This window comes from Periplaneta americana, chromosome 14 (assembly GCF_040183065.1).
Source record: "Periplaneta americana isolate PAMFEO1 chromosome 14, P.americana_PAMFEO1_priV1, whole genome shotgun sequence".
NCBI lineage: Eukaryota > Metazoa > Arthropoda > Insecta > Blattodea > Blattidae > Periplaneta > Periplaneta americana.
Genome location: NC_091130.1, coordinates 93,161,526 through 93,176,572, shown reverse-complemented (window position 1 = coordinate 93,176,572; position 15,047 = coordinate 93,161,526). Strand labels below are relative to the sequence as shown.

Genomic DNA, 15,047 nt, shown 5'->3' with positions numbered 1-15,047 from the left:
AGTAATCATCGATTGCAGCAACTGGCGGGAAGCCACTCCGGACACCTATTCCAGAGCAGAGGGCATCGGATTCTGGAGTGACGGAGTTCCTCCAGGTGTGGCTGCTGGAGTGCAGTCAGGAGGTATCAGGGAATGACCCGAGCCTCATCTAGGTCGCTGGGAATCGCAGGGGCCGAGGTGCCCGAATTGGGGATGTGGATTCCCCAATAGTTAGAGCTGGATCGACGCCGCACAGGGATAGCGTGGCACTATGGAGTTCCAGCGAATTGATTCTATACCCAACGTCCAACGATAATTTCAACCGTTGCTGGCTCACCGGTTGAAATTCAGCGTAGTGGGGGAGAGTGAGCCAAGCTCGACGCGTCAGTCATCCACCTAGTACGTCACTTTGCCCGACAGAGTGCAGTCAGACAGCATATCATAGATAGTGCTACTATCTCCTTTCATTTTCATACCTAAATTTTCCTATTAGCCAGTTGGTTTCGTCAAACAAAAGAGAGAGGGAAGGCAAGGTTACTTGGCTAAGCTCAGATATATTTGAGTGTACTCAGGAATCAGGGCACGTACCGACAACTTTATTCAGAAGCCAGGGCGCGTAGGGATAGCTCCATTTAGGAATCAACACTCAGGAAGCAGGGCTCGAATAGTAAACTACACTTTGCAACTTAAGTTCGTCGTGTTAGATTGTTCGAGAATTGTGCATCATTATATTTCACTTAGAAATCTTCGGATTACATGAAACCTTGTTTGGAATATATCTTGGGCTTCAGTGCTGCTATAAGTTTGTATCAGATTTATTATTGGAGTAGTTAAATTAGGCTTGTGATATTATTTTCATATTTGGTTGTAAGTGTTTGCGGTATATTGGTGGATTGTGTATCAAAATCACTCGCTGATTATACGTCTTGGTTTAAGTGATTGGGATTACGTGAAGAGATATAATTTTGATGTGTGAGGTTGAACTGAAATTCCAAGAGTTTTGGTGATATCGCGGTGATTACGATCTCTTTGCTTACATCATAATAGGTGGTGTAATGAACTAGAATAGTATGGCTTTCGTAGTTATTCTAGTACTTGCTACTCCATATTGGTTATCATTAGTTTCCACATGCTGGTATTCAGGAATCCGAGTGTATTGAGTTTCAGTTGCTATTCAAACGAGTATTCGTATTTGAAACTATCGTCGGTTACATATTATCTATCGTATCTCTCTCTCTTTTGGGCATTAAATTGACTGTAAAGTAAAGAGATTACTATCAGTACTATGTGCAGAGTTTATGTGAGACATATGTTTAATTAGTTATATGTATATTGATCAGTCGTTTGACAGTTTGTATTGGGTTAATTCTTTGTGAAATACTGAGTCAATGTGTACGTTGAATTTGCTTGTTGCATTTCATGGTAACTGTAATCTAATGGGGAATGTGTTATGAGTTAGCATACTGACTGGGCATTCATGTTAAAGTTTATATGTTGTTGGCTATATACATATATACATATATATACATTGAGAGAATGTTCCAATGGGTAAACGCTTAATAGGTCAGCAACCTGTTATTGGGAATTGGGTTAATCAGATTGTATCATGACTTGTAGGCACATTGGCCCAGTTTAGTTAAAGTCTCGACGATTCATTGATTGTTTTATTGCTTATAGAGATTAACTTGCAATATCTTTCCGTTCACTTAACTTCATATATACATGTTACTTTCATTCTATCATTTATATAATTGTTATCCATTATTTGTTAATTATATTTGTTACAAAAATTCATACTATTTATTTGTAAGTCTTCCACTGCACATATCCCAATCATCCAATGTACCATTCCATCTGGTGAATAACAACCCGGTAAAGATAAAGAGAGGATGATCGTTCCCCTCACCGGCAAAAAAAGTGGAACACTTCACAATTTTATAAAAATCTTAATTTATTACAATAAAAAATAATTTACTTCAAATATTTACAATTTTATGAAAACAAAATATTTGATTATAGAAAATAATAAAACATTATTAGCAACATGCATGTAACTCACAATTTTCTCTAACTTTCGCAGATCTTGAAATTCTGAAATTTTTTAAAATTATCTTGCATCATGATTTTGTCAATTTAATTAAGGTCAATGAAAACAAAATTATATTTACATTTCACCTCTTGAGATCACTAATCACTAAAAACGGGTATTTCCACCCCTGACGTCTATGACAGCCTGTAAGCATTAAAGGCATACTGCCCACTAATCATTGGAGGGCCTCTTGTGAAATGAGATCTCACTCCTCCAGCAATGTTGCCTTCAACTGCGCCAAGGTTTGATGTCATGCCATTGGACATTCCTTCTGAGCATATCCCACACATGCTGAATAGAATTTATGTTGGGACTATGGGCTGGCCAGTCTAGGGTTCATATCCCAACTTCTTGTAGGTACCTGCACAACACAACAATCGATATGCAGATGGACATTATCGTGCATGAGTATAAAGTTCTGACCAACGAAAGATGCAAAGGGCATCACATAGTCCTCCAGGATCTCTTCGATGTACCTTTGTGCACAGAGGGTCCCATGATAGATGAACACGAGCTCAGTAAAGGGCACATTGTTCATGTCAGCCCACACCATTACTGAGCCACCCCCAAATGGAGTCCTCAAGGAGAAAGCAATGGACAAATACCTTTTCCATGCCCTTTCTCGTCCATCAGTACACCTCAGGTTAAAGCTGCTCTCATCAGTGAAGAGGACAGAGGCTCACTGCTCTGGAGTCCCTGGTGCTACCTTGTGAAATAAAGGCGTGCTTCCCTGTGCCGTGGCTCGAGTTGGGGTCCATATGTAGGTCTTCCGGACAGAAGATTAGCTTCTGCAAACCTTCTCCTCACTATGTCCGCTCACTCACTCTCACATGACTGACATTTTCCAGTCGATTTCTTGCCTGTGCTGCTGTGGTATGGTGATCACGCAGAACTTGCAGGGTGAGAAATCTGTCATTCCTGGCACTTGTGCTCCTCCTATGACCTCATTCCCATCTCCTGTTATATGTTTTCCAAGTTCCCTATAGCATTGCATTGCATGGTGAATGCTACTGAGCGATTCTCCGATGACAGAGTCACATAACGAAGACTGCACCTATCCTCCACCAAAGCAACTGTCCTTGCAATATCTTCACGGCTAGGCATGTTTTACTCAAACAGCACATGAATAACTGACTAAAATTTTAGTGAATAGTTGAAAATATCTTCTGATATTTATAGATCATCAATAAGGGTTCGACAAGTTTGTAAACCTTAAAAGCTTTTATTGCACTATCCTCAATAAAATCATAAAGATAAATACTTTGGGGATATGGGTACAATAAACTGCCCTAAAGATGGTCATATCCTCAATTTCTTTTCATAAACAGTTCAGAGGAAAGTTCTAATGTGTTAAACATCTTAAAAATGGGAAGAGAATTCTTCGGTTCCTAATTATATAGAAAAAATAATTTGTTGTAAGTGTTCCACTTTTTTACCGGTCAGGTGATTCACGAGGATTTATCGCCACTTACAGAGCTTATTTCTGAAGATATCCTGAGCAAAAAATGTCATATAAACATGTGTCCTAATTTCAATTTATTTATTTTTTATTTTATTGGGATATTTTACGACGCTTTATCAACATCTAGGTTATTTAGGTTATTTAGCGTTTGAATGATATGAAGGTGATAATGCTGGTGAAATGAGTCCCGGGTCCAGCACCGAAAGTTACCCAGCATTTGCTCGTATTGGGTTGAGGGAAAACCCTGGAAAAGACCTCAACCAGGTAACTTGCCCCGACCGGGATTCGAACCCGGGCCATCTGGTTTCGCAGCCAGACGCGCTGACCGTTACTCCACAGGTGTGGACTCCTAATTTCAATATTTTCAGAGTTACATTAATTTGAAGTTGTTAGTAAAATACCAATATTCTTTAGTTTTAAGGGTAAAAGAATATTACAGATATAGAATAAACTATTCAGGACTATCATTTCTTTATTTAGCTAGTATTCTAAAGCTAAACGTATGTTGTGAATTCCATAGCTGAATCATACAGAATTTTTTTTTTTTTCTAATTTTTAACTACAAAATTACATTTTTCTTACGCATTTATCACAACAATTGTTACAAATCACGCCACTCTTGTAAATTCTTCAAGACTGTACATTAGGATGCATAATAATTAAACTGTAAAGAATCAAGTTCCTAAAGTCGTATGATTTGTAACAATTTTTGTGATAAGTGTGTAAGAATAATGTAATTTTTAGTTAAAAATTTAAGAACTAAATCTGTACAAAACAATTAACAACACATTTTTAGCTTCAGAACACTAGCCAATTATACTTCTGAATAGTTCATTCTCTATTTGTAAAATTCTTTTACCCTTAAAACTAAAAAAAAAGTTATTTTAATAACAACTTCAAATTAATGTAACTCTGAAAATATTGAGATTAGGACACATGTTTCTATGACATTATTGGCTCAGAATGTCTTCGAAAATAAGCTCCGTAAGTGGCGATAAATCCTCGTGAATCACCCTGTATAGTCACTATGCAAAGGCATTATTCTCTCTTGCAGATGAAGTATTTAATTATACGAATTATAGTGCTTCCTCTTAGGCAACTCTTCTTCAAGCAAGCTGGGACTTAAAAGTGGGTAGGTCTACTAAATGCACATGTAACATACAACAAATGTGTGCCTAAGCCATTTGCTTATAGGTACAAGCAACAGTTCTTTTACATGCACTGTATCAATGCTCCTTCAGTCTTAAATTTACAAATTTTACGACGTTTGTCTTATATTATCTTAGATCAGAGTGAAGTCTCGTTCATAACGGTGCTATCACAGTTTAGGCTCTGATTCTGTTGTCCTGACAAAGCATTTTATTGAATGCTGATCATCACTTCTTAATTCAAGTCAATGTTTGTCCTCTTTTTTAACAAAAAAACATAGCATGATTTCATCCCTTCATAAGCATAAATATTTTCAGCAACATTACTGAAGATAGAAAGAGAAAATTTTAGGAAACTGAAGTTGCAGAAGGAATGAAGTTCCTCAGACAGAAAATTACAAATATAAAAAAAAAAACGGAAAATTTAAAACACTCAGTATCACAATTATTTTATAACTAAAACATGAGCTTACATTTATAGAATAGAATTTGTAGACACAAGAAAATATTATATCACTGTTTCCTAAAAAATCTTAATAAATGGAAGTATAACATCTATTCACTATTTCATTAGATTAAAGTACAAGCTTCCATACCTTGGGCTACAGATGTATGCAGCCTAAAAACCATCAGTGATGTAGATTGCAAATAGTAAACGTTATTAATGAAAAAAAAAAAAAAACATTTGATGAAGATAACCATATAAATAAGGATATGAATATTAATACTGAAGAATGAAAGAAGAAATGAAGTTTTTAAAGTACTCCAGAATAAAATACGTATATACACTACAAAATATGATGTTAGTTGTTCGGTTATGGCATTTCAGTGACAAAGGCAGCCATGGAAAGTATTTTCTCAATTACAAGTTTTTAGTAGATGGATGGAAACCCGTTTAATCACTGACTGCAAAGGAAAGATTGTGCTCATGCATGACATACTTTCAGAATATTTCGTGCATTTCATTTCTTAACTATCTTGCAAAAAATAAAACTTTTGGAACAAATACCAATTTTTTCACTATTAAAAGTGTCTTGACAACTTGCTGAAACACGTATAGTACTTGTAATGGGATGCACAAAATGCATAGCCTGATTTAATTTACATAGTATGGTGGCACTGTCTGCCAGATATGAACAGGAATGAGAAAGGAATTACGTTAGTAATCATGGTATTATAGCAGAACATTGTGCATTCACCATGGAGACTTATATTAAAAGTATCAAGTCTCTGGAGACTTATAGTAAAAGTATCAAGTCCCTATCACTATGCAAAGGGTTTTTCATCATCATTTTGGGTTTGGGACATTAGGACGAAGTCCCCAACCATTGGATTACTGTAAGGTGAGTGAGACACTTGCATACCATTGCATCATGTCATGACCAAAAATGGCACATCCAAAGACAAAGCAGAAAAATTGGCGACTGATGACCAAGACAGAAACTAATATTAGTTTAACTCAAGCCATACCCCTCCCTCAGCACTCTCCCCTGTCCACTAACTTCACTGCTAGAAAAACTGTTTGCTGTAAGATATTTGGATGGTTCCTCCGAAATTATTTCTGAGCTGTGTAGTGGTGACAACTCACGACAGAAAGTGGAAACTTAAAGGAAATTATTATGTCGGGACGCATTGAAAATCAAAATCTGTAATTAAAATGTTTTCTATCCTCAGAGGCACGAAATTGAACTGTAGGATCATCCTCATATCCTTCATAGAAGAATCGCCACTGATTAGGCACACCTTGGCACTGGGATCCACGATAACCTGCACATTCATCCATACAAGATGCAGGTTGTACAGCATTTGAGCAAATGGGAATACTTGAAAGGACTTTCGCCATGGACTTTCTTGGACACATGGCAGTGGACCCCAGATCCTGAATAATCTTGTAATGTCTGATGAGGCGCATTTTGAAATATCCAATACCGAGCATCAGAAAATCTGCTCCAACTGCATCAAAAACTGCTCCATTGTCAACGTGTAACAGTGTGATGCAGCATTGCATCTGTCGGTATTACAGGCTCGTATTTCTTCTAGCACGCACATGATCATGCCATTATCATTAATGAGACTGCTACATTGAACTCCAGAACAGGCCAACCAAAAAAATACCAGAGATACCCATACTGCCCGCAGTCCATGTCCATCTTGTGACCTCCATTTCTTGGTTGTCCGATTTCAAGATATGAGGACATTCATTGGTCAGACCAGTCACCAGATTTTACCGCAGTTGACTTGCTCTTGTGAGGGTACATGAAGAGTCTAGTGTTTGTCATATGTCTTCAATCACTAGCTGGTCTTAATGATAGGATATGAGCTGCTGTGCATTGCATTTGTCTTGGACATGTTAAATTAATTGATCCAGGGCTTGAAAGAATATGTTGCCTGTAATGATGGACACCTACCTGGCATTATATTCAAGAATTGTGATTTGATGTCCATTATATAAAAGCGGTGTATCTTTGTGTACTGCCATTGTTTTTAATATATTCTTCCATTACTTATGTCATGTTGCTACTATGCTGTTATCCTACTATGGATTTTGCCCAACCCTGTCTAGCCTATAAACTAGTAAAAAAATAATAACACCACCAAACACTCTCAAATCTAAATCTTACTACGCATTTTGCCCAACCTTGTATACATACTAATAAAAAATTATAATAAAACTAGCAAATGCTCATAAATCTGCAATGTTCTGAAATTTGGCATTATCATTGGATAGTATTAATTATCACTATCAGGCTTGCATTATATATCCTCTAACAAATAACAGAACATTATATCCCTTACTGTACTTGACAAATTCAGATCAAAAGGGCGAAGAAAACAGTGTTAAACATAGAGCAGGAAATTAAAAGTTCAATGTTATAATCAACATGTTAACTTCATGCACATACAATAGAATATGAAGATTATCTTAACTCACCATTGTCAAAGTCATTCTATCTATTTCATGCTTGTCTTTTGTTTTATGCTGTCTGAAAGGACTGTGACCCTTGAGCAATTTGTATAGCATACATCCGAAGGAGAACCAGTCTGCACTAGAATCATAAGCTGTCCCTTTGGAAAGCACCTCTGGAGCCATGTAACCATGGGTTCCTCTGGAACAGAACAATCAGAAATATGCACAAGGTAAAAGAGAAGAAAGTTTTATGTAAAGAAGCTAATAAAACAGACATATTTAGTTAAAGAAATATGCATCATACATGGGTTGGCTGGCAGCAACTGATTCATACTATACTATACTTATTGGCTTTTGAGGAACCCGGAGGTTCATTGCCATCCTCACATAAGCCCGCCATTGGTCTCTACCCTGAGCAAGATTAATCCATTCTCTATCATCATATCCCACCTCCCTCAAATCCATTTTAATATTATCTTCCCATCTACATCTCGGCCTCCCTAAAGGTCTTTTTCCTTCTGGCCTCCCAACTAACACTCTATATGCATTTCTGCATTCACTCATATTTACTACATGCCCTGCCCATCTCAAACGTCTGGATTTAATATTCCTAATTATGTCAGGTGAAGAATACAATGCGTGCAGTTCTGTGTTGTGTAACTTTTTCCATTCTCCTGTAACTTCATCCCTCTTAGCCCCAAATATTTTCGTAAGCACCTTTTTCTCAAACACCCTTAACCTATGTTCCTGTCTCAAAGTGAGAGTCCAAGTTTCACAACCATAAAGAACAACCAGTAACATAACTGTTTTATAAATTATAACTTTCAGATTTTTTGACACCAGACTGGATGATAAAAGCTTCTCAACCGAATAATAACAGGCATTTCCCATATTTATTCTGCATTTAATTTCCTCCCGAGCATAATTTATATTTGTTACTGTTGCTCCAAGATATTTGAACTTCTCCACCTCTTCGAAAGATAAATTTCCAATTGCAACTGATTCATATTTAATTATTTTCCTATAAGATATGACAGTAAATTAAATAATCATAAAGAGTATTTTCACAAAGATGAACAGATGAAATGCAAAAATGCACATACAAATAACTATAGATAAATAAAAAAATAATAAATACCGGAAAATTAATAAATAAATAGAAAATCATAAGAAGATTAAATTCGCACGTTATCTTTTCTTATTCCATATAAAATGCAATCTTATTACAATATGAGTTCGTAAAATTTAAGAAACTCTAGAAATGCGAAAGTGATATGCAAAAAGAAAGGCGAAGAGTGGGAGCTTCTTAACTGATGAATTATAGATATTTGCAGATTGCGTCCTGATTATCAGTATTGAGTGTTGTGGGACAGTCTGTACGGTAAGTATGTATAAAATTCCTATTATGCAAATGGTTGGAGACTGTGTGATTAGCATTTCGCAGACTTTGAAGTGGTATCGCTACTAAAAATGTAAAAAATTGTGGGCCTCCCTTCTGCCTTATACATCTCAATTCTTTCAAATAAATTTCATGTTTCTCTATTAGGAATTGTATATTTTAGTTTCCTGCCGTTTAAAACCTGTATCTTTCACTAGCCTATTGAGTGTTTCCTTGGTCAACAGTCATTTTGTGCCAGAGACAAAATTAACTATCTTTACTAATTTCGACCTGCTGAATTAAAAAATAGCAAGTAAAATGTTCCATCAGTTCGGATTTTTCAGACACACAATCAGTAATTTTTTTTATATACCTATTTTCCTAAAAAAAATTACATTATTTCGCGATTAACACATCTCTGTACAAATATGACAACAATGTTTTATTCAAAACAACATTAAGATTTGTAAACCACCCTTGTATAACCACTTACTGATGCACACGATGTTTTATTACCCTGTTGGAGTGGTTTATTGAGGGATGAAATAGGAGAGCCTTATGAATTTGCTTTAGTTTAGTTGCAACCTTCAGTTGAGGTGGTTTTCTGTTTGAGACGTGAGTTTTCTTTTCAGTATGCTTTAATTATTATTGTTGTTGTTTAGTCAACTGTCTGAAGACAGGTATGAACCTCATAAGTGATACCAAGAAGGCACCACTTATGAGGCAACTAGACTAGAAGATAATGGGATAGAGTGGCCAGTTTCTTTCCCCTCCATTGAATTTATCGCCAACTATTACACTAGTCAGATTTGAGATGCATACGAACAATTGTTCTTCCTCTGCAGTGGCAGCTCGTGAAATTTGTTGTTGGCGGTTCACGTAATGAATATTCAAAAGTCACAACATTATTTTATATGGGAACGAGTTCATGTTCACGAAAAAGTAATGCTATTATATTAAATATAAAATAAGACTATAAGAGTCAAATAAACTCTCATCTATCGCAATAATGTGGAAGGGAATGGTGTTATTGTTGAATGTTTGTAGTGAAAATCCATCATTCTACTTTGTTGAAAATGTGATCACTCTCGTTGAAATCAAAGTTTTTCTTTCACCACGTCATTATGCCTTTCCGTATTCCTTCTGAACGCAGTGTCGAGTTATTCCCTGATATATCGTTTTTGAAGCATTGATAATATATCCAGGGTTGAATTCTTACGAACCATAGATTCTTTGTGTGTTTTCAATTATTATTTTTGTTAGATTGTTCAAATCACACACTTTTGCTTTCAAACAACTAGCATCATCTCTTAGTAGAGAATAAATACAGAAAACGTAACAATTCGTTTGTGACTTTACATTTACTGATCCAGTTACTTCTTTCATAAATTTGAGGTTTGAACACCCTACAAAACGATTTACCCTTACATATATTGTACGCAAGAAATTTTTGAAAGTCCAAGAGGACCCACCCAAAACTTTAAATAAAAGTTTTTTTTCTAACATAAGAGTTCACCATTTTCCGCAGTTGTAATTCCTCCATTGATAGTTTTCTTCTCAAAGGCAGGTCTTTCACTGCAAACCCACCATTCTCCAATCTTTCCTTTTTTTGTCTTCCGCTTAGACTCCACGCAATTTTATTATTGTTACAAGCTAGAGGTGGGACATATCCTAAATTCTGTCGAATTAAAATCTTAAAAGTTCTCTAATCCCTCGAACCTCGAATAATAATAATAATAATAATAATAATAATAATAATAATAACAATAATAATAACAATAATAATAACAATAATAATAACAATAATAGTAACAATAATATTAACAACAATAAAATATAATAAAAATAAAATAATTATAAAATAATAATAATAATACACTTGTAATATTATAAGGGAATAAAGAAAAAAACTACTAAAAATTAATTTTTTAACTGAAGAAAATCATAAATCTGTGGTTAATGAAAAACAAATTTAAGAATAGTTTACGAGAAAAATATACCAGTAGATGGCATACAGCATCAAACAATGTGGCACTTAGAACCGTCATAAGGTACTGTAATACAGGTGATCTGGGTACCACCGAAATTGCAACAATAGCCTTTTTTGGTTAGTGAACGCGTCTATTGGACGTCAATGGAGTTAAAACTATTCTTTCTAAAGTTTAACATTCTTTTTTTCTTTATGATTCGAAAGCTCTCAATGACGAAAAATCACGAGAATTCGAGTTTTCCAATCTTCTTCGAGTGATTCGAATGTTTCATCCTTATTCGAAACATCTGTTCTTCTGTTAAATGTATTTCCATTAATATCGGTATCACTGGTATCTTAGATCATATTGTAAATTTTATTAGTAACAACAATGTAATTTATTCGTCACAACAATAATTCCTTTCTACAATTCACCTTAAACGCTCTCGTCAACAATTGGATCTTCACTCAACACAGTATTCGTTATAGCACTCCACTGACGACAATGACAATTTACTTGGACCAGTACGAACAACAATGAACTGTTAATCTTAACTAATATTTACAAAGCACTATTTACAAATCAGAACTATCAGTTCTCAGTTCACAGTTCTTCTATCTCAGTCACTCGAGTTCACAGTATCTCGAACCACAGACCTTCAGAGACAGTTCACTGTACTCGAACTCAGGTCCCTCCAACTGCGGTCCACTGCACTCGAACTCAGGCCTTCGGATGCTGACGCAGATGCGGACGCACACTCGAGTCGAACTCCGGCACACAAGTCTGGCTTGCTTGCTCTGGCTTACTCACTGACTGAATAACTGAAAACTGAAAACTCTCGAGTTCGCTGGCGCTTCTTCTTTTATAGCAAAATCATAGTTGCGAGAACTTTCTACAGGTGTGTAGAGAATTATCTGGGTATCTCCACTTCGACGGACTTCTCGAAGAGTCGGGAAGGTCCGTTCCCCATTCACTGCGTACGCAGCAGTTGCGCGCGCACTCTCGCTCCACTCTCTCGCCGCGTTGGCCCTTTCCCCTCTCCGCCGCGCGCCTTCCTCCGTGCTCCGCGCGATCTGCTTTCTTGCGGGACGCTGGTCGTGAGTTCGAATCTCACGTCGCTGTCACATTGCTCCCTCCTTAGGACTGCTCGTCTCGGGCAGCCCCTTGGTAGGCTGCTAGTCGGTCCAACGTTTGGGGTCCTCCGGCTGCTCCCTCCTTATGGTGGCGCCACCCCATCCTTGGCTTGGCTGGGCAGCGATACTCGTACTGCGTGGGCGCCGTCTTGCTTTTCCACTTGGCCCTCCAAGGAGAGCTCGCCGGCCACGGGTTGGTCTTCGGCGTCCATCAGGAACACTTCATCCCGACCAAGACGGAGTATACGGCGCCGGACGTCCACCGTCGCATCGAGTAACCGCATGGCGTCGAGTCCCAGGACGACGTCCTCGGTGATGTTGGCGACGAACACCCACATCTCCAGTCTCCTCTTTCCCAATGTCAGATCCAGAAAAACCTCCTTTTGGATGGGCAGGTTCTCGCCTGAGGCAGTACGTAGCTCATACCGGCGCAGCGGCGTCCTCCCAGGTAGTCCACGCACGACTTCCGGTCTGGCGATAGTGAGCGACGCCCCGGTGTCTACCAGTACTCTGCATGGGCGGCCTCTTATCCATCCATCAGCAATCAGCCCATCGTCGCATCTTCTGTTAACCGTCTTCAAGATCAGCCGAGGGGATGGTGATGACGGCGCCGACGTGCCCCTCATCGCATCGGCCCCTTTTAGTTTTCCTGTTTGTGACCAGATCGGTCACAGTCCCTCCTCAGGTGTCCTGGCTCGCCGCAGGACCAGCAGGTAGGCACTCCTCGTCTTCGTCGCTCGGGTGATTTCGGTTGACGCTCCTCGACGTCGGCCGCCGCGACGCTCCTAATCCGGTGCGATGCCGAGACGTTCGCAGTCAACTTGGCTGCCTCCATCCTGAGGGCCGCCGCCAGAGCTGCATTGATGGTGCGATGCTCTGCCAAGAGTAGCTGTTGTCTTATTTCCGGGTCTCGAACTCCGCTGCCGAAGGTGTAGGCCGCCTCTCCAGCGATGAAATCATTAGGTAGGCCCGTGAGGGCCTTATGGGCCAGTTGTTCCACCGCCATCGCGAATTCTTGTAGGGACTCGCCTGACTGTTGGACCCTCGTTTTTAGTTGGGTCCTAAATGCTGCAGCAAGTTGATGGTCACCATAACGTCCCTCCAGGGCCGCCATTATCTCAGCGGCTGTCCCATCTTCTGGAACGCTGTGAAGAATCTCCGACGCCTGTCCTTGAAGCGCGGTCAGCAGCTGAGTAGTCTTCTCTGCTGGGGTCCACCCATTATGTGCTGCGGTGGCCTCGAACTGGCGACGGAATATCGCCCAAGACGTCGTACCGTCGAACTTCGGCGTCTTGACGTTGTGATGTCTGGCTGAAGGCGATGATTCCACAGGGCCACTATATGGAGTCCTCAACTCTGTGGCCGCTTCTTGCATAGCACGTCGAACCTCCTCGGCAACTATCTGTTTATGTTCTCTAGCCTGGCGATCCACCAATGCGAGAATGTGCTTGTTTTCTTCAGCATGTCGGTCCATCAACATGAGTATGTGCTTGTTTTCTTCAGCATGTCGGTCCATCACCTCACTCGTCTGCTCTTGACGACGCTCGAGATCGCGGATTTTTCCGTCGAAATGGTCTACATCCTGTCTCAACTCGGCTACTGTCTCGTTTATAGTTGTAAAATTCTGGTTTAGTTTATCCAGATCGGCCTTAAGTTCGTCTCTCACAATGGCGACAATTCCATCTACGTGGGCCGAAACACCTTCGATTTGTGTAGTGACGTCATCTTTCACTCCGCTTATGTCGCCTTTCACTCCGCTTATGTCGCCTTTCACTTCACTTATGTCACTTTTCACCTCACTGATGTGCTTGTTCATGTCGTTCATGTCGTCTTTCATTTCTGCTTTTACGTCACTTATGTCCTTTTTCATTTCAGCTTTCATTTCCGCGATGGCTTGCAGGATTTGCTGTAGGTTCTCCATTGTCGATAATGTCCCGATTCTGACACCAGTGTAAATTTTATTAGTAACAACAATGTAATTTATTCGTCACAACAATAATTCCTTTCTACAATTCACCTTAAACGCTCTCGTCAACAATTGGATCTTCACTCAACACAGTATTCGTTATAGCACTCCACTGACGACAATGACAATTTACTTGGACTAGTACGAACAACAATGAACTGTTAATCTTAACTAATATTTACAAAGCACTATTTACAAATCAGAACTATCAGTTCTCAGTTCACAGTTCTTCTATCTCAGTCACTCGAGTTCACAGTATCTCGAACCACAGACCTTCAGAGACAGTTCACTGTACTCGAACTCAGGTCTCTCCAACTGCGGTCCACTGCACTCGAACTCAGGTCCCTCCAACTGCGGTCCACTGCACTCGAATTCAGGCCTTCGGATGCTGACGCAGATGCGGACGCACACTCGAGTCGAACTCCGGCACACAAGTCTGGCTTGCTTGCTCTGGCTTACTCACTGACTGAATAACTGAAAACTGAAAACTCTCGAGTTCGCTGGCGCTTCTTCTTTTATAGCAAAATCATAGTTGCGAGAACTTTCTACAGGTGTGTAGAGAATTATCTGGGTATCTCCACTTCGACGGACTTCTCGAAGAGTCGGGAAGGTCCGTTCCCCATTCACTGCGTACGCAGCAGTTGCGCGCGCACTCTCGCTCCACTCTCTCGCCGCGTTGGCCCTTTCCCCTCACCGCCGCGCGCCTTCCTCCGTGCTCCGCGCGATCTGCTTTCTTGCGGGACGCTGGTCGTGAGTTCGAATCTCACGTCGCTGTCACAATATATACCTAGATTGCTCGGCGTTATAGGTTTTGACGGTAACAACTTCTGTCAGGTTTACTATACTGCCATCTAGTTGTTACATAAGGAGTCACGTTATAATTCTCATTTGAATTGCATTAGTGACTGTACTGCCATCTCGTGTTCGTTTACAGCGGACAGGTGGCGATCCTGGCAGTTGTTCTCTTCAAAGTGCAACCGATTTTAACATAGCATGAGCAATCTATATGTGATC

General features: G+C 39.4%; 1 protein-coding gene across 1 annotated transcript in view; it reads right to left on the bottom strand.

Moving 5' to 3' along the window:
* Gprk1 (G protein-coupled receptor kinase 1) overlaps window positions 1–15,047 on the bottom strand; it is an 881,497-nt gene that overhangs the window by 104,130 nt on the left and 762,320 nt on the right. Inside the window, exon 11 of the mRNA XM_069845748.1 lies at window positions 7,611–7,785. Coding sequence (XP_069701849.1) covers window positions 7,611–7,785 — 175 coding nt within the window. The remainder of the gene's footprint in view (window positions 1–7,610; window positions 7,786–15,047) is intronic.